Below are 18,511 nucleotides of genomic sequence, written 5' to 3' on the forward strand. Positions count from 1 at the left end.
GTGACACAGGATGCTTCGATCAAGATGAGACAATTAAAGCAGGAAGAATCATGTTGTGCAAGAGGAAAACATATCAGAAGATTGGACGTCGGATCGGTGGATCAATCGACGTATCGACAGAAGGCTTTGGGCCATGGATTCAGGCATCGAGCCAAGAAAAGCGGATATTGTGCCAAGGATATCGGAGTTACGGAGTCAATTGGCCAATTGGGTAATAGACCATAAGAGAGGACGATGCGCCGAAGAATCGGACGAAGCGTCGAGGGACCAATGACATACCAAACAACTTGAATAATACTTAGTATTAATTGTCTAGATCGAAGTGTGTTTTACATGTGCAAGATTAACTACGATAGTAAGGCATATAGCAAAATGAAGTCCCAAAGTCAAGGACGAGATCACGTTGGGAGTTCGAGAGTTCGTCGGAAGTTCTGTCGGAACCAGCCGAGAAGTCTCGGAGCTTGCCAGAGAAGCTCATCAGAACTCGCCAAGAAGATCATCGTGAAGTCCAGGAGCTTGCTGGGAGTCCACTGGAATATTGCCGAGAGATCGTCGGAAGTTCGCTAGAAGATCGCCGGAAGCTCACCAGAAGAATAGACATAGGGACTTGTTTAGCTTAGCAAATATCTTAGGAATCATAGTTAGCACGTAATTGGGTTTTGATTTGGGCCAACCCAATTAGGGGTTAGCTAGGCCCATGTACTGACTGTGTTGGACCCAATAAGAGGCCTAAATAGTGCCCCAAGAATTCTTACCATCGTGGCACATTCTTCGAGACTGTGTCAAGTGGTGGTACCACCGGTCTGGGCGATTGTACCACCCCTGGTAGGGTGCCAGGTAGTGGTATCGCCAATCTGGGTGATGGTACCGCCCAGCATTGCCCCCCAAGTGGTGGTACCGCCAGACCTAGGTGGTGGTACCGCCCAGGGCAGTGTCAGTCATACTGACACTATGCGGTGGTACCTCTCGTGCCCAGGGAACCCAGGATGGGAAAGTTTTAGTCTCCAAGTTTGAATCAACTTAAAGCCTATAAATACCCCTCTCATCCCTAGTTAAAGCACACAAGTACAAAGAGTTTAAAAGTAAAGAATCGTTGTAGAAATCTCTTGTGAGAATCATCCTCTAGTCTAAGTGTTAGAATTCTGTTTAGAGAGGAGAGTGAGTGCTTGTAAGAGTTATCTTCTAAACCCATGAAAAGGAGAAGAGGGGTGTAAAAGGTGATTGACCTTCGCCTATTGAAGGAAGGCCTCTAGTGGACGCTGGTGACCTCGTCGGAGGAGGAAGCCGAAAGTAGATATAGGTCACGTTGACCGAACCACTCTAAAATTGGCTGCTCTCCGGTTTGCATTTACTTATTGCTATTTACCTTACTGCAAACCTCCATACGTGCTTTACTTCCTCATTACTTTTGCTGCATACCTTTACAAACACACTTTCAAGTTAAGCACTTCCGAGTTCGATTTTTATCGTACGAAAGATTTTTTGAAACCGATATTTTTATCCACTGCAATAGTTCACCCCCCCTCTTAGTGCCGACCTCTTGATCCTAATGTTCCTTTCTTCTCAAGTTTCCCCCATTGATGAGACAATATATTCAGAAACACAACTATTGTCTATACCTCCTTTTAGACTCAATGACATTGAAGTACCTCAGCCTGACCTAGCCCATGTCAGTGACTCTCCACCGCCTATACCAACAACATAACCTCACAATCCCATAGCCACCGGACATCCAATTGTAACATGCTCCAAGAGTGATATTTTTAAACTATGTCAAATCCTTGACCTACACATTATCACATAATCCTCACCTAAAGACCATTGAACCCATCACATTCACTCAAGCTAAAAAATCTCTACACTAGCATAAAGCCATGTGTGAAGAATATGATGTTCTCCTCCATAACTCAATATGAAATCTTATACTCTTTCATCACACACAAAGCATCATCGGGTGTCAGTGGGCCTTTCGAATCAAGCGAAATTCATATGGATCCATTGCTAGATATGAAGAATATCTAGTCACCAAAGAGTTTTATCAATGACCTAGTATTAACTTCACTGAGATATTTAGTCCCATTGTTAAACCCACAACAATCCGATTTGTCTTGAGTTTGGCTACCACTAAAAGTTGGCAATTACGATAATTGGATGTTAACAATACCTTTTTTTAGGGGACTCTAACTGAAAACATCTTTATGTAGCGACATCCTGATTTCATCCATCCTTAGTATCCAAGTCATGTTTGTAAACTATAAAAAGTTATTTATGGACTTCGTCAGGCTCTAAGTGTTAGGATCGAATCGGCACTGAGAGGGGGGGGGGGTGGTGAATTAGTACAGCGGATAAAATTATGTCGATTTTCTAAAATATTCATTCGTTAAAAATCGATCTTAGAAGATAACGTGAAAGTGTGTTTATTCGTAAGGGTAGTGAAAATCAAGTAAGGAGGAAGTGAAGCAATTGCAAAGTAAGTAAATGATAATAATAGAAATGTAAACCAGAATTTATAGTGGTTCGGTCATTGTACCCTACATCCACTTATGATTACTCCCCCGTTGAGGTCACCGGTATCTACTAATGATCTTCTTTTAATGGGCGAAGATCAACTACCCTTTTACACCCCACTTCTCCTTTTCAGAGGTTGAGGAGACAACATTTTATAACGCTCTTTTACAAGGTATTCCTCACACACCTCCCTTAGAACTTTCTCTAAGCTTTAAGAGGAGGGAACTCAACTTTCTAATAGGGTTTACAACTTTAGAATCATAAAGTTTTGCTCTACTTTCTTGTATTCTATGTAGGAATAGCTGGGATATTTATAGACCTCAATTGGCTTTAAAAATAGAGCCAAAAAAGGTCTTATCCCAGGTTTCTTGGGTCCTAACGGTACCATCACTTGTGCTGGTCAATACTACTGCCTGCAACACTGATAGTGGATGGTACCACTGCTCAGTCTAGCGGTACTTCCGTCTAGTTTGGCGGTACTACTGGTTGACACAGTCTTGAAGACTATGTCTAGGCGGTACCATCGCCTAGTCTGGCTGTACCATTGCTTGACACAATCTTGAAGATTGTGTCTGGATGGTGCCACTACTAAGTCTGGGCAGTATCACCGCCAGACCCTGCTACACGATACTGAATGAGTCAAAAAAAGGCCCAATTCAGCCCAATTGGCCCCCTAATTGAGTTGGCATTGTTTTTACCCCAATACTGACTCAATTAGACCTAAACTAATTCAATCTAGATAAATTATTACAAACATAAATCTATGTTGTCCGGCATATCATTGGTTCATTCGGTGCTTCGTTTGATCCTTCGACACATCGTCCTCTTCTTTGACATATTGCCCAATCAGCATGTTATCTTCTCGCAATATCCGATCTCCTTAGCGCTATTAGGATCAATAGCACTAAGAGGGGAGGGGGGTGAATTAGTGCAGTGGAAAACTTTCGACGATTTAAAATGATGTTCGTACGATAAAAGTGATTTCGGTATGAAAGCCGATTTGAAAATTACTTTAACTTAGATTAGGGGAAGTGCAGTTAAAGTAAAGCTATGGAGGTAGTTTGCAGTTAAGATAGAGAACAGAAAGTAAATGCAAACCAGAGAGCACCACAATTTTAGAGTGGTTCGGTCAATCTTGACCTACATCTACTTTTGGCTTCCTCCTTCGACAAGGTCACTAACGTCCACTATAGGCCTTCCTTCAATAGGCAAAGGCCAACCACCCTTTTACAGTTTGACTCCTTTTGATAGGCTTAGGTGACAACCCTTACAGAATTTTCTCTCCTCTCTTGAAAGATCAAAACTTGGAAAAAAGAGAGAGAGGAGAACTTCTAGCATTTACAATACTTTTGAGCTATAAAATCACAGAGTAAGATCAAGCTTTCGGTGCCCTTTCATGCAGGAAAGGGTGGGGTATATATAGGCCCCAAACTGGTTTGAAATTGGAGCTCAAAAATATCTTTTCCCGGATTTTCGGGGTCCTGGCGGTACTACCTCCTGACTGGGGCGGTACAACCGCCTAACAGAGCTCGGAGACCGAGCTTTGGCGGTGCCACTGCTTAATAGGAGCAGTTGCACTTCCTGGCAGACCTCAGAGATCGAGCTCAGGCGGTGCCACCACCTGACTAGGGCGGTTCAACCGCCTGGTAGAGCTCGGAGACCGAGCTCCTGGGCGGTGCCACCGTTGGCCAGGAAATCTGGGTCCGAATAGGCTGATCCATTCGGCCCAATCTGGGTCTGTCAAGGGCCCAATTGCCCCAAGATTAAGTTAATGGGATCACCTCCTATTTCTAACTTAATCATCATGTTAACTATGATATTTCTTAAGACATTTACTGCAACTTGCTCCGGTGCGTCAATCGCTTCTTCTAACGAGTTTCCAGCGAACTTCCGGCGAACATCCGACGAACCTTCAACGATGCTCCGGTGGACTTCCTACAAACTCCTGGACTTGTGACGATCCACTTAGCAAGTTCTGATGAGCTTCTTTGGCAAGCTCCTAGACTTCTCGGATTTATTCCCGTAGAACCTTCGACGACTGTTCGGACTTCCATCGAACTCTCGAACCCCCAACATGATCATAGTCTTGACTACGACGTAACTCCTACTGCATGTCTTACTTCCATCGTAGTTAATTCTGCACATGTAAAACAAAACTTCGACCGAGACAATTAATCCTAAGAAATTAACCAAGTTGTCCGGCATGTCATTAATCCCTCGACGCTTCATCTGATTCTTCGGCGGATCATCCTCTCCTGTGGCCTATTGCCCGATCGACCAGTTGACTCCGCAACTCCGATATCCTTGGCACAATACCCGCTCTTCTTGGCCCGATGCCCGAATCCACTGCCCGAAGCCTTCTATCAATACGTCGACCAATCCATCGGCCCAACGTCCAATCTTCTAACATATTCCTCTGGCCCAACATGATTTTTCCTGCTTTAATTGTCCCATCCTGATCGATGCATCTTGCGTCACTCAAAACGCAGATTAAACCATAAACACAATTATCAATTGGTTGTCATCATCAAAATATAAGATTCAACAATCTCCCCCTTTTTGATGATGACAACCAATTGATGACGGAGTTAAACTTAACTCCTGGAGTTTAAACAAACTCCCCCTGTCAATATGCCATATTGATATAACCTTGAATTCAAACTGAATTCAAGTCATTGTAATATTCATCATGAATACTTGCAACACATCATCATGAATTTATGCATAACATGTTATGTCATCAACATACTTCTCCCCCTTTGTCATCAACAAAAAGGAGAAGTTCCTACTCTTATGTGTTTAGAGATAAAAAGTTCAAATCATTGCATGATAAACATAGTATCAAATTTTATCATCATGCAACCTAGCAATTAAAGATGTGCAAGTTTTAGCATGTTTGCTTTTCTTGAGATAGCAATTGTTTGCTTCTCTTTAGACTACAAGCTAGCAATTTTACGATATGCAAGTTTTACTACATATAAGCTAGCTTTTCATCACAAGATATAAGCACAAAAGCATAGCAAGATTCTTAAGTTCAATCATGGCAATTCAACACTTGCTTCTTGTGCAAGATTGCACTTTTGCTTTTCTTTGCATGTTCTAACTAGCAAAAGCTTTCTCCCCTTTGTTTTTGTCGAAAAGAAGGGAAAAGTACAAGCTAGCCATTATTTGCCTTGAGCTAGCAATCTTTCTCCCCCTATGTCATTGCCGAAACAAAGGAGAGGAACCAATGATTTAGACTTTTACATAAACTGTGAATTTGCATTAATCAATATTTCAATCATCACATGATACATACAAGACAACAATGCAAAGAAATTATGTCATGAAAGACATCAATTGTTAAACATGATATGATAATAGTCTCAAAATTTTCAATTTGCGATACATGTGATACATTGTGATACACTAAAAAATTTAATGTGATGCTTTTAAGGATATCAACCTATTTTTGATACAAAGCATGGCAAGAGCAATTATATTACAAGTTTTCTAAGTTTTGCATTTTTTGCTTCTTCGAGATAGCAATTCTTTGCTTCTCTTTATATTGCAAGATTTGCAATTCATTGGTAGTGTTCATGATAGCAAGTTCTTTCAATGAAATGATCAAGCTAGCAAATTTTTCTTCCTTTGAAATATGCAGGCTAGTAAACTAACTCCCCCTTTATCATTATCGAAAAGAAGAGAGAAATCAATGGCTAAAAAATTTAATCATTATACAAGCCATATTACAAAATCATGTCATGATATCAAGAAAATTCAAGAAGGACATGATTCATTTGATAAATCTTTTTAATAGAGCAAAAGAATTATACAACCAAGGATCATGATTAAAATATATCAATATCATAGATCAAGTCATGATTCGTGATTCATCATAAAGCAAATTAATTTTCAATAATCACATAAGGCATTTAAAGAATTTTTGAAACATAGGAGAATGATTAATTTAAGCATGCAATGTTTCAATCAAATTCAAGTCATGAATACCAATACTTTCATATTGTGAGTATCAATTCATGAATACCAAAAGATATTATTTGTGATTCCAATTTTGCAAGATCAAGATTATGATTTAGATAAAACTCATTCAAGTCAAATCGTTAACTTGAAACTCATAATCAAGTTATCAAAATCAATTTTGAGATTCACAAAATATCATGAAATCATTAATCTCGATGGTAAAGGTATTTTTTAAGTGATTTTTTTCCATCTAAGCATGCTTTAGTCTTTATATGCCAAATCAAGATAAGCATGAAAGTTCAAGACGTAAAGGCAAAATCTTATACAATAACTCATCAAGCAAGATTTTAAATATCTATTTTCAAGCCATATAAAGAGTAAGTCAAGGATTCAATTATCTCATGTCATGAATTCCAACATGCATCTCAAATTATCAACATCACATTAAAAAGATATTTCAAAAAGATATATCGATAAGTGATTCATTTGTATCATTTCATTCATTCGGAAGATTCTCCTCTTTGGTAAATAAATCTAGGAGAACAAAATGAATTAAGGGAGATGTAACATGATTCATATTTAAAATGTGTCTCATGTCATAAGTATGAATCAAGCATTTGTGAAATCCGAAATCATCCTCAAAGTCACATTCAATAAATTCATACATGACAAGCATAGATTTACTGAAAAGATGATAAGATAGAGGATCGCATTTCATTTTTTATAAATTTCTATTCATGTGATTTGCTTCTTATAAGCATGCCTTTATCTTTAATAAAACAAGTGTCAACATTTAAGACAGAAAGGTAAAAAACAAATCATCAAGCATGATTCCATGATAACATCCTTTTAATATTTTGATATTCATCATCAAGTATAATTTCAAAAAGTATGTCCAAGAGAAATCATTAAGACCAAATGCATGATACACTCATTTATTTTCAAAATATTCATCATGTTTATTTTCATGAGATTCACAAGATTGGTAAAATAAATTCATTAATCTCAATAGGATAGAAAATTCATTTCCATTTCATACAATTGATTTTATATGAGGGTATTCAAGTCTTTTGTGAAAACATGTATCATCATTTAAAATCGAAACATAAGTTTTGTCATGAAGCCATCAAGACCAAACACATCATGATATCATATCTATCATCAAAAGACTATCAAGAAATTCATACATAGATGTACATGCACTATGTCATCTTAATATGTCATGAGAATGCCATCTTAATTTGTCATAAAAACGATTAGACCAAAAATATGTTAATCTAAAATGAGAGTTTCAAATCAACATTTACTTCAAAAACTCATACATGACATAAAATCATCAAGATACACATGCATGGATTAATCCTAAGCATTATCACATATCATATAATTATCATCCCTAATGTTGCATACATCATTCAACATTTCAAAACATAATATGCATGAAACCTTAGCAATATACTTTTCATGATCAATTTTTTAATTTTTCAATGATGCTAAAAAGAAAAACATGATATAATTTTTGAAAAATAATTTTTTTATTTCCTATTCCTACTATCTAAATTAAGCACTCATGAAAAACTTCAAGTAATTTCAAAATAATTCAAGAGAGTTGAGTTACTTATCTTGTAGTCGAAGTCTGTCAAAGCCCAATTCGTCATTTCACCTTTGGAAGTTCTTGATTCATCTTTGGTTGCCTTCCTCTTCTTTGGCCTCTTCCTCCATTCAAGTTCTTTATTTATTTTAGATTTTTATTTAATAAACTTATTAAGATTTAGTGTTCGAAGTTTAAGTTCATCATTGTCCTCATCACTTGAGTCATCGCTCAAGTGGTATTCATTTGTCCGGAGTTTCAAATCCTTCCTATTCTTTGGAAGGTGGTTCAAGTGCTCATCGGGTTCAAAATGTTCCAAAAGTATCATTTCATAGGTCCTTAATGACCCGATTAATTCTTCTAATGGAAAATCATTTAAATTTTTTATCTCTTATATTACGGTTATTTTAGGATCCCACCGTTTTAGAAGGGATCTTAAAATCTTACTTACGAGATCAAAATTCAAAAAAGATTTATCAAGAACTCTTAGATTATTAATGACATCCGTGAAATGGGTGTACATGTCGCCTATAGTCTCGCTTGGTTGCATTTGAAAAAGCTCAAAATCATGCAATAAAATATTACCTTTCGTGTCTTTGACTCTACTAGTTCTCTCGTGCATGATTTCAAGTGTTCACCAAATTTCAAAAGCCGTTTCGCATGTAGAATTCTAATTGAACTCATTTTTGTCCAAAGCGCAAAATAAGGCATTCATAGTCTTTGCGTTTAAAGAAAAATACTTCTTCTCCAAATCCGACCATTCGTTCATCGGTTTAGAGGGAAGTTGAAAACCATTTTAAATAATATTTCATAAATCCAAATTTATAGAAATTAAGAAAACTCTCATTCGAATTTTCCAATAAGTGTAGTCCAATCCGTTAAACAACGGTGGACGAACAACCGATAAGCCCTCTTGAAAGCCATGAAGAGCCATTTCTCTTAGGTGTAAATCCGAAATGAGAAAAACCGGGCTCTAATACCAATTGTTAGGATTAAGAGCACTAAGAGGGGGGGGGGGGGGGTGAATTAGTGCAACGGAAAACTTTCGACGATTTAAAACGACGTTCGTACGATAAAATTGATTTCGGTATGAAAGCCGATTCGAAAATTACTTTAACTTAAATTAGGCAAAGTGCAGTTAAAATAAAGCTATGGAGGCAGTTTGTAGTTAAGATAGAGAACAGAAAATAAATACAAACCAGAGAGCACCGTAATTTTAGAGTGGTTCAGTCAATCTTGACCTATATCCACTTTTGGCTTCCTCCTCCGACGAGGTCACCGATGTCCACTAGAGGCCTTCCTTCAATAGGCAAAGGCCAACCACTCTTTTATAGTTTCACTCCTTTTGACGGGCTTAGGAGACAACCCTTACAGAATTTTCTCTCCTCTCTTGAAAGATCAAAACTTGGGAGAAAAAAGGGAGGAGAACTTCTAGCCTCCTGACAGGGGCGGTTGCACCTCTTGGCAGAGCTCGTAGACCGAGCTCAGGCAGTGCCACCGCTTGATTGGAGCGGTTCAACCGCCTGGTAGAGCTCGGAGACCGAGCTCCTAGGCGGTGCCACCGCTGGCCAGGAAATCTGGGTTCGAATAGGCTGATCCATTCGGCCCAATCTGGGTCTGTCACTACGATTAAGTTAATGGGATCACCTCTCATTTCTAACTTAATCATCGTACTAACTACGATATTTCTTAAGACATTTACTGCAACTTGCTCCAGTGCATCAATCACTTCTTTCGGTGAGCTTCTAGCGAACTTCCGGCGAACATCTGACGAACCTTCGATGATGCTCTGGTGGACTTCCGGCAAACTCCTGGACTTGCAACAATCCACTTGGCAAGTTCCGATGAGCTTCTTTGGTAAGCTCCTGGACTTCTTGGATTTATTCCCGTAGAACCTCCGACGATCGTCCAGACTTCCGTCGAACTCTCGAACCCCCAATGTGATCATAGTCTTGACTCCGGTGCAACTCCTGCTGCATGTCTTACTTCCATCATAGTTAATCCTGCACATGTAAAACAAAACTTCGATCGAGACAATTAATCCTAAGCAATTAACCAAGTTGTCTGGCATGTCATTGGTCCCTTGACGCTTCGTCCGATTCTTTGGCGCATCATCCTCTCCTGCGGCCTATTGCCCGATCAGCCAGTTAACTCCGCAACTCTAATATCCTTAGCACAATACCCACTCTTCTTGGCCCGATGCCCAAGTCCACGGCTCGAAGCCTTCTGTCGAAATGTCGACCGATCCACTGGCCCGACGTCCAATCTTCTGACATGTTCCTCCGTACCAACATGATTTTTCTTACTTTAATTGTGTCATCCTGATTGAAGCATCCTACGTCACTCAAAACACAGATTAAAATATAAACACAATTATCAATTGGTTTCGTCATCAAAATATGAGATTCAATAGGCGCAATGTTCAATCTTCTTGGCCTTATGCCCGAACTCATGGCCCGAAGCCTTCTGCCGATACGTCGACTGATCCTCCGACCCGATATCCAATCTTCTAACATGTTCACTCTGGCCCAACGTTCGATTCCTCCCGCTTTAATCAATTTATCTCTCATTGATTAAAGCTAGTCCTACATCACTCAAAACGTAGATTAGATCACAAACTTATTAATTGATTTTATCATCAAAATATGAGATTCAACACCAAGAGCCTAGTACACCAAACTTGGCTCATTTTTTACTTCAACTAACTTTATCAACTCCAAGTCTAATGCCTCATTATTTCTACGATGACAATATGAAGGCACAATATATCTTCTATTGTATATGGATGACATTATTATCATGGCTAATAATTCTACAGAGATCCAAGTATTTATCAAGCAATTAGCATATTGATTCTCCCTCAAAGATCTAGGAACCTTGAGTTGCTTTTTGAGAGTGGCAGCAACATATACATCTTCAGGTCTCTTCCTATCACAAAGAAAGTATATTCAAAATTTATTATAAAAAACAAACATACATGATGCAAAAGAGATTACAACCCCCCTCTCTACTAGTGAATCACTTAAATTATATGATGGGAGTCCTACTATGGAACCCACTCAATATCGATAAGTAGTTGGCTCCTTATAGTACTTAGCTCTCACCCATCTAAACATCTCATTTACGATTAATAAATTATCATAATTCATGCATCGACTATCTACTATGCATTATTTTGTAGTTAAACGAATCATACAATATCTTAAAGGGACCCCCAATAAGGTCCTCTTTCTTCAATATTGATTGGGTAGGAAACTTTGATGATAGAACATCCACGTTGGTGTATATTATCTTCCTTGGAGCTAATCCAATCAGTTGAAGTTATGAGAAGTAAAAGATAATTGTAATGTCCACAATTGAAGTTGAATACCGTGCCATCGCTATCATTGTTGCATAACTCAATTGGGTCATGAATTTGCTCAAGGAACTCAACATCGACTCCACTCTTACTTCTATAATATATTGTGATAATGTTGGAACTGCCTACCTATGTACCAATCTAGTGTTCCACTCATGCATGAAACATATTGTCATCGACTTTCACTTCGTGCGAGATCAAGTTATCTGACATCAACCACGTGTTTCTCATGTATATATGGTTGATCAACTAGCAGACTCACTCATGAAGCCTCTTACCCATAAACTATTTTTATTGCATCAGTCCAAGATCGATATCCTTGATAGGAGCACCATCTTACTAAGGCATAATAACATATAAGATTTTCCTAATTTCATGAGAAAATCTCATTGCTTTATTAAGGAAATTTCTCCCTCCTAACCTATATAAACACGGAGAACATATCAATAAATGTTAACAAAACATATCTTTTATCAATAGGGAAGTTCGAGGCTCGATTATGATTGATTCATACATCTGATCCTGAATTTAATTAGAGTTTGTTCAGTTGAGAGACTATTCAAGATCTTGTCCTATTCTTGTACAATTGGTTTGTGTTATTTATGGGATTAATAAGTATTTTAGGATTTTTTTGAAATTAGTATCTCAAGAATTCCAATACATTTGTAAAAAAAGAAAATCTGATAGACAGGGTTTGATTCTTATATAATATCATATGTATCTCTAGATTTTGATGCGGGAGAAAGAAAGATGTGATGAATATTTTTTATGTTCATAGATTTCTCTCTAGGATTTCTAGAGAGAGTGAAAAAAATGATATAAATTCTTCATGATTTATTAAAAAAATAATAATTCATACTTGAGTGAGGATAACTGAAGGTCTTGTAATTAATCTCATAGATATTTAATAATTTTATTTTTCTCCATGGATGTAGGCAGGATTTGTTGAACCATGTTAAATCTTGTGTTGGCTTTCTAGTATATATTTTATTATTAATCTCAAGGTATTTTATTTTGATTTTATATTTCTTCTCTCCCTCCTAAGAAAGAAATGGTATGAGTGATGAAGATTGAAAAGAGCATAAACAAAAGTAATTTCTCTTCAAGAAGCATAAAAGTTAATAAAATGCTCGGAGAAATTGTTGAGATAGATAAGTATTTTAGAAATTGTTCAGATAGATAAATATTTTAGAATTCCTCGAGGTGTTCGGATGAAATAAGGAATCATAATACAAGAGTTTTGGTGAAAAAAGAAAACCATAGTAATTAGGGTTTAGTTCTTATATAAATATCTCATGTATCTCTAGATTTTCGTGGAGAAGAAGATGTAAGAAATACTTTTAGTGCTTTTAAATTTCTTTCTAGGGTGTAAAAAGTAATATAAATTATTCGAGGTTGATGCTAGAGGGTGCGAAAGAGAATTCATACTTTAGTTTTTCTTCGTAGATATAAGTTAAATTTATCAAATAACTTTAAATTTTATTTTATGTTGATTTTCTGATATATTTTATTATTAATAATCTATTAAGTTTTCTTTGTTCTTTTGTTTTGAGTTTCTTCTCTCCCTCTCAACAATATCATTGTCGTGTATAGCTATTGACTCGTTAGCTGAGGATGCTCGTGTTGAACTGCGTGGCTGAGGTGATGGAAGAGTAAAAGAAGTCAAGTAGCATTGGATCGAGTGTCGACGTGTACGGGTATGATGTGGCAATAAATCGAATCAAGTCACTACCCTAACCCAGAGCTGGAAGAGTGCTTCGGCCAGAAATATCTAGAAGAAAACATCAAAGTCGAAATAATAGAGAGGAGTTTGATGATAAGCTTCTCTACTCCGCCTGAGATGAAGGTGTCCAAGTGACCGAGAGGGAGGTGGTTCATAGCATCATTTTTTTTCAGGTCGGGTATGAATTTAACCTTCTGTAGTCAGCCTGATTTAATAGTACTTACCGTAGCTGTGAGTTATCTTGATGTGTCAGGGGTGATTCAAGTTAGATAGATAGGGAACATGTTAATGTATTGAGGTATTTTTCATTTCTTCAATAAAGCTTCTTCGGTAATTGTTCTTATCTTCTATTCTTTTCATCATGGTATCAGAGTAGTGAGAAAAGCGAAGTTTCGCTCTTACCTTTGGCCAACGACCAACGTCGTTGAGAAAAGCGAAGCTTCAACCTTGTCTTCGGCCAGCGACCAACGTCGTTGTAGCCACATTCCTAAGAGGCTCCACGGCCAATCCTCATCTTCCTCACCGCGGTAGCTTTCGTTGCCTTCGCTGATCTATCAACAGTCGGTGGAATTAAGGAGAACGAAAAGAACGTCTGTGCCCTCACAGCAACAGCAATCGCAACAATAGCAGCGATCTGCTCTTGCTCTACTCACGAAGTCTCTCGCTTATAAACTATTCTTTACATCGATCCAAGATTGGTATCCAGCACAATTTTGTGGAAGCATGAGGAAAATTCTCTATTTTGTTAAAGGAAATCTTTTCTCTATCGAGTTAGTTAGTCTTAAGTTGGACTTGTTTGATAAGGATATTGAGTTATAGCCCTCGGTTCTCCAAGTAGGGATGATGACTTGGGAAGGCAAGACCACCATCTCGTAAGCAAAACTGTAAGTACGACTCCCCTGCCCTCCTTATCAATGCACCAAACTCATGACCACTCTGAAGTAGGGATTAACCTGCCATGTCTGTGGCAGTGGGGTAACTAAAAGGGATTAACCCCCAGAACTTGTTCTTCCATATGCTCGAAACAAGATCTCTATTTTGTGTAATTTGTATTATTTATGATGGTACTGAACTGTGGATTTCTTGTGACTGCCGGTGACATTGGTATCATAGATCTGAGAACATGATGCTCTCAGTAACATTCTCCTGGAAACTTGTTTGTTGTAGATGCATTCTTCTTAGCTTCATCTCCTGCAGACTGTCTTTTGGAATCACTTTAATGTTGTAGCCAATACTTGTTTTGGTTACCTGTGATGATCAAGGAGAAGAGAGAGAGAGAGAGAGAGAGAGAGAGCGAGCGAGCTAACAATTTCAGTATGTACAGTGTTCTTATGCCTTCATAATGCTTGCCGCAAATCAGCTCCAACTGAAGCCGTTCAGGTCAAATTTGCTGTTCGTAGCACCCTCATCGTCTTCATCAGCATTGAGATCTAGTTGTGCTGTGTGACCAGCCAGCCCAAAACTGTCTGATTGCTTTCCTCTCTCCTGTTGTTCTGCTGTTCTCTTGCCATTCGGGTCACTTCTTTCCGTTTGCTGGGCATCAGAACCAGCTTCCCCTTCTCTTTCCACCCGAGGCCTCACGGGAAGTGGTGACACAAAATCTTCTACTTTGAAAGATGTCCTTTCTGAATCCCCAAACATGGATGAGGGAAAAGTCTTGTGCTCATTCAGGTAGCACCATGCAGATTGGGAACCTTCAAGCCTGGCATTCTCATGCATGTAGGCTCTCAAACTTCTGCGGAAATTGGCCATGTCAAGATCCTTTTGTGATCCCTGAGATGATGTCAAGCAACTTTGTACCGAGAAGTCAGCAAGTTGGGGTGGATGCACTTGTAGGGTATTCGGGGCTGGGATTTCTTCCAGACCTGTCAATGCATTGCTGAAACATTCATTTGAGACTTTGAAGACCAGTTGAGAGAGATGAACTTTGGCAGCTTCTAGTCCTGGAGTCCCCAAATGCTGCTTCCCAAGTGTCTCTTGAGCCTTCTCCAGGACAGACTGCAAGTACTTCCCCTGTGCTTCTATTCTTAGTTGCAGGTGCCTTTGAACCTGTCACGGATCCATTTTGCGATCGCATGCATCAATCACTCATCATGTAACAGCACCAAACTATAAGGATGATGAACAGAGAAAGGAACAAAAAGGACTTAAGCGACTTCCTGAATCTTTTCTTTCTTGAAGTTTATTCGAGATATATTATTTGTTTGCTTTTGTTTAGCTTTACCAGTTTTTGAGTTAATTGTCTAACCTGTTTGTTTACATTGGTGTCAGATCTCTCTCTCTCTCTCTCTCTCTCTCTCTCTCTCACAGAGGAATACCAATCCCAATCCCAATCCGACTCGTTCTCTCGTGTATTCCATGCTTCTATAGAGAAGCTGGTGTTTGAAGTATGATGCACATCCAACAAATATCTCATCAAAGCTAATTTATTTGCAGCTTTCAAATTGGTGGTCTGGCACTTGTTTAATCACACAGTAATGAGTAGTAATCCGTATGTTCTCTTTCAACAGTGTGTAGTGGTTGATGCATGCTTATCTCATATCTATAGATAGATATATATCTCATCAAAGCTAATTTACCTCAAGTTGTTCTTGTAGCCTTCTTTGGACTTCAATTTGCATTTGAAGTGCTTCATTTATCGGATATGTTCTGCAATTAAGCTCACGTCAGTAAACAATCTATTCCACTCGATGGTTATTACATTGCATGTTGCTGTTGTCTTACTTGTTTGACTGGGGAATGATGTTTGTGTTGCTCGCTCGTGATCCGTTGCCCTCGCTTGTTCTCTCTGCTGCAAGCTTACAACCTATAACTGTAAGATAACAAGTCTTAGCTTGCATTTCTTTTCTTCCTGCTCTGACAACTCAAAGTCGGATGCTGCTTCTTACCACTCTCGGCTCCATTTGCTTGAGCTTGGAGATTCTTGCTGAGCCTGTACTTCTGCAATACCACAACGACAACTCAATCTCCCAATGTTACAGAAAGGAAACAAGAAAGAAAGAAGAAGAAGAAGGAGAAGAATTCGATCAGGACCTGAAGATGGCTTTTCAGGTGATAGAGAGTTAGTCCAGGAATGCCCATGAGCCTCATGACCGACTTGGGTGTAGCCTCTGCAAAACGATGAGCTTAAATTTAGCCCAGAATGCAACATGCATTTGCCATCGGATGAGAACGTTTATGTTGAATTCTGCCTTCTTTTTTGTTGTTGTTGTTGTTGTTGTTGTTCTTGTTGTTGTTGATGATGATGATGATGATGATGATATACTCACTATCTGCTCCACCAAGTTGATTGACTGCCTCTATGAATCTTTCATGGAGCTCGGCTGTCCACTTCAACCTGGGCTTGGCATCAGTCGATAGAACCAGTCCTGAATCTTCTGGGATACTTCCTCCTTGCAGCAACAAATGCTTCTCTGCAGGAAACGCAGTCCTACAAGAAAGAATGTTGTTGTGTCCCTGGTGATGATGCTGATGATGATACATCTTCTGCATGTCAAAAGCAGTATCGCACAGTGAGAATTCAAGAGAAAAAGGTAGATGATGATGATTCAAACTTCTCCGCCATCGTTCCTTCTTACCTTTCTTTTCCTTGATCTAAGGAGAAGAATTGTCCATCTCGGAAACCAATTGCTTCATGAGCTGCTCCTCTTGCTGGTTAGTGATGACCATGGCTCGCCCTTTATAAGGCAGATGCAAAAGAGAATACGGAATCATTGGAACAAAAGTGGTTTCGCCGATCCAATCTTGGCACCAAAAACTCGAAAAGAGACATCCTGTTTTGCCGCTGGACCATCATCTCCTGCGACTTTTGTTCTCACTTCTCTGATGGACTAAAGATTCTGCGGCAGCATCAATAACAGCAACTTTCTTTGTGGGAACAACTTTAGCTTGTCCCATGCGCAGGCGAATCGATCCGTCGATATCCATTCTCTTTTGCGAAAGATGGATTAAAGAAAAAGGAAGAACCTCATGCTTGCCAAGAGAATTTTGGACCTAAAGAGACATCATGTTCTCTAATGCTTTCAGGAGCTGCAAACTTTAGATTCCTCAACTGTTGTGAGGAGGAACTAAGCTTGATTGGTGAGTTTGTACTTGTTGCGAGAGATGGATTCAATCCGCAGATGCTTCTCATAACAGCTGATCGATGACACGAGTCTGAGAAGTCTGGTCGACTCATTGCGGCAAGAAAGCAGCAGAATATTAGATACATACTGCCTGTCAAGAACAACAACTCTGCTGTGCATGGTGCTGCTTCTCATGGAATATGGAATAAGCATGTGATTCCCTTTTGTCTCCTTGCTAGGCATGGTATTTGTTCATCTATCACCAGAGGAAAAGGAGATAGGGGAATTCAGATGTTATCCATTGGCATTAATCCCTCTTCACTTTCAGCCATTTGTTGAGGTTGGGATCAAAGACAAAGGAGAAGAGCGTACGAAGAACAATCAATGATCTCCTCGAGCTGGTTTACGACAGAAACTAAAGTTTGGTGCATAAAATTCATATGTGAAGATGAGCTAAAGATTAATCTTCATGTAGGAGAGGGATATGTTAATGTATTCAAGCTAAAGCTACTTCAATAAAGCTTCTTTAATAATTATTCTTATCTTTTATTCTTTTCAATAGGTTTGTTTTAACATATTTCAAGACGTTCTCATTATCATCGATATGACTGAACATAATTAGAAATTCTGGATCTCGACGTGTTGCGGTCATCCATCCCGTAATGTTCCATGTTTCTTTTCAGCTCATGCATCGATCACATGGAGGAGACATTCTTCGTAACATTCAGCAAAACATACATAAATTGATTGGCAACTTCATCGACTTTTTTTTCTATATCAGATGTATCCATACTGCCAACTCCAAAAAAAACCATGTCATTTAAGGAACATCAAAGGCCATGCATGCATTTATACCTTAGTCTCGCTTTTAGTATTGTGCAGTACACAGTCTGCTACTGCCTATTGCCAATTATTAATCAGGCCAGGCAGGATTTCATCAAGTACAACACCTGACGCTCTTCTCCACCATTTCAAATCTGACACAGTTAATAGGTAAGATGGGATATGATTCACTTGGCATGAGCAGCAGAAATGAGAAATGGCCTGTCATCATGAGATTTGCCATATCTGTGGGTCATTAAGGAGCATATCGTTTGCACTGCAATCATTCTCTCAGAATGTTGTATCGACTGCTGATCATTTCCTCATTTGTTCTCTTGAACAGTCATCGAAGCATATGCCCACGCGATCGAAGATTGACAAAGTTGATAGAATCCCTCTTTTTCATTTGGGAAAAAAGCAGCAGGAATATATCTCCCTTTTTCTAATGTTGTTATGTTGATTTGACAGTGGAAGATGCTGCT

The 18,511-nt window shown here is 38.8% G+C and overlaps 1 protein-coding gene across 2 annotated transcripts; it reads right to left on the bottom strand.

Annotated features, from left to right (window-relative positions):
* Positions 1–14,159: 14,159 nt before the first annotated feature.
* Positions 14,160–16,818, bottom strand: LOC103968945 (myb-related protein 2). 2 transcript variants are annotated; one of them, XM_009382317.3, is made up of 7 exons: positions 16,722–16,818; positions 16,413–16,629; positions 16,177–16,253; positions 16,032–16,083; positions 15,868–15,955; positions 15,723–15,792; positions 14,160–15,192 (listed from the first exon to the last, which is right to left on the bottom strand). In XM_009382317.3, exons 2-7 carry the CDS (start codon positions 16,624–16,626, stop codon positions 14,500–14,502), a joined length of 1,194 nt encoding a protein of 397 aa, XP_009380592.1. In that variant the 5' UTR covers positions 16,627–16,629; positions 16,722–16,818; the 3' UTR covers positions 14,160–14,499. The 2 variants fall into 2 exon arrangements, with proteins under 2 accessions (XP_009380592.1, XP_064943381.1); XM_065087309.1 differs by having other exon boundaries at positions 16,335–16,629.
* Between the last annotated feature and the right edge of the window lie 1,693 nt (positions 16,819–18,511).

The sequence above is a fragment of the Musa acuminata genome, chromosome BXJ1-2, assembly GCF_036884655.1.
Source record: "Musa acuminata AAA Group cultivar baxijiao chromosome BXJ1-2, Cavendish_Baxijiao_AAA, whole genome shotgun sequence".
NCBI lineage: Eukaryota > Viridiplantae > Streptophyta > Magnoliopsida > Zingiberales > Musaceae > Musa > Musa acuminata.

Excerpts from the sequence above, each read along its gene's own strand:
- LOC103968945 (XM_065087309.1), bottom strand. The coding sequence starts at position 16,626 with ATGTATCATCATCAGCATCATCACCAGGGACACAACAACATTCTTTCT. Across the intron at positions 16,254-16,334 it reads CAACAACAACAAAAAAGAAG|AGGCTACACCCAAGTCGGTC; the intron begins GCAGAATTCAAC and ends ATCGTTTTGCAG. Across the intron at positions 16,084-16,176 it reads ACCTGAAAAGCCATCTTCAG|AAGTACAGGCTCAGCAAGAA; the intron begins GTCCTGATCGAA and ends GTGGTATTGCAG.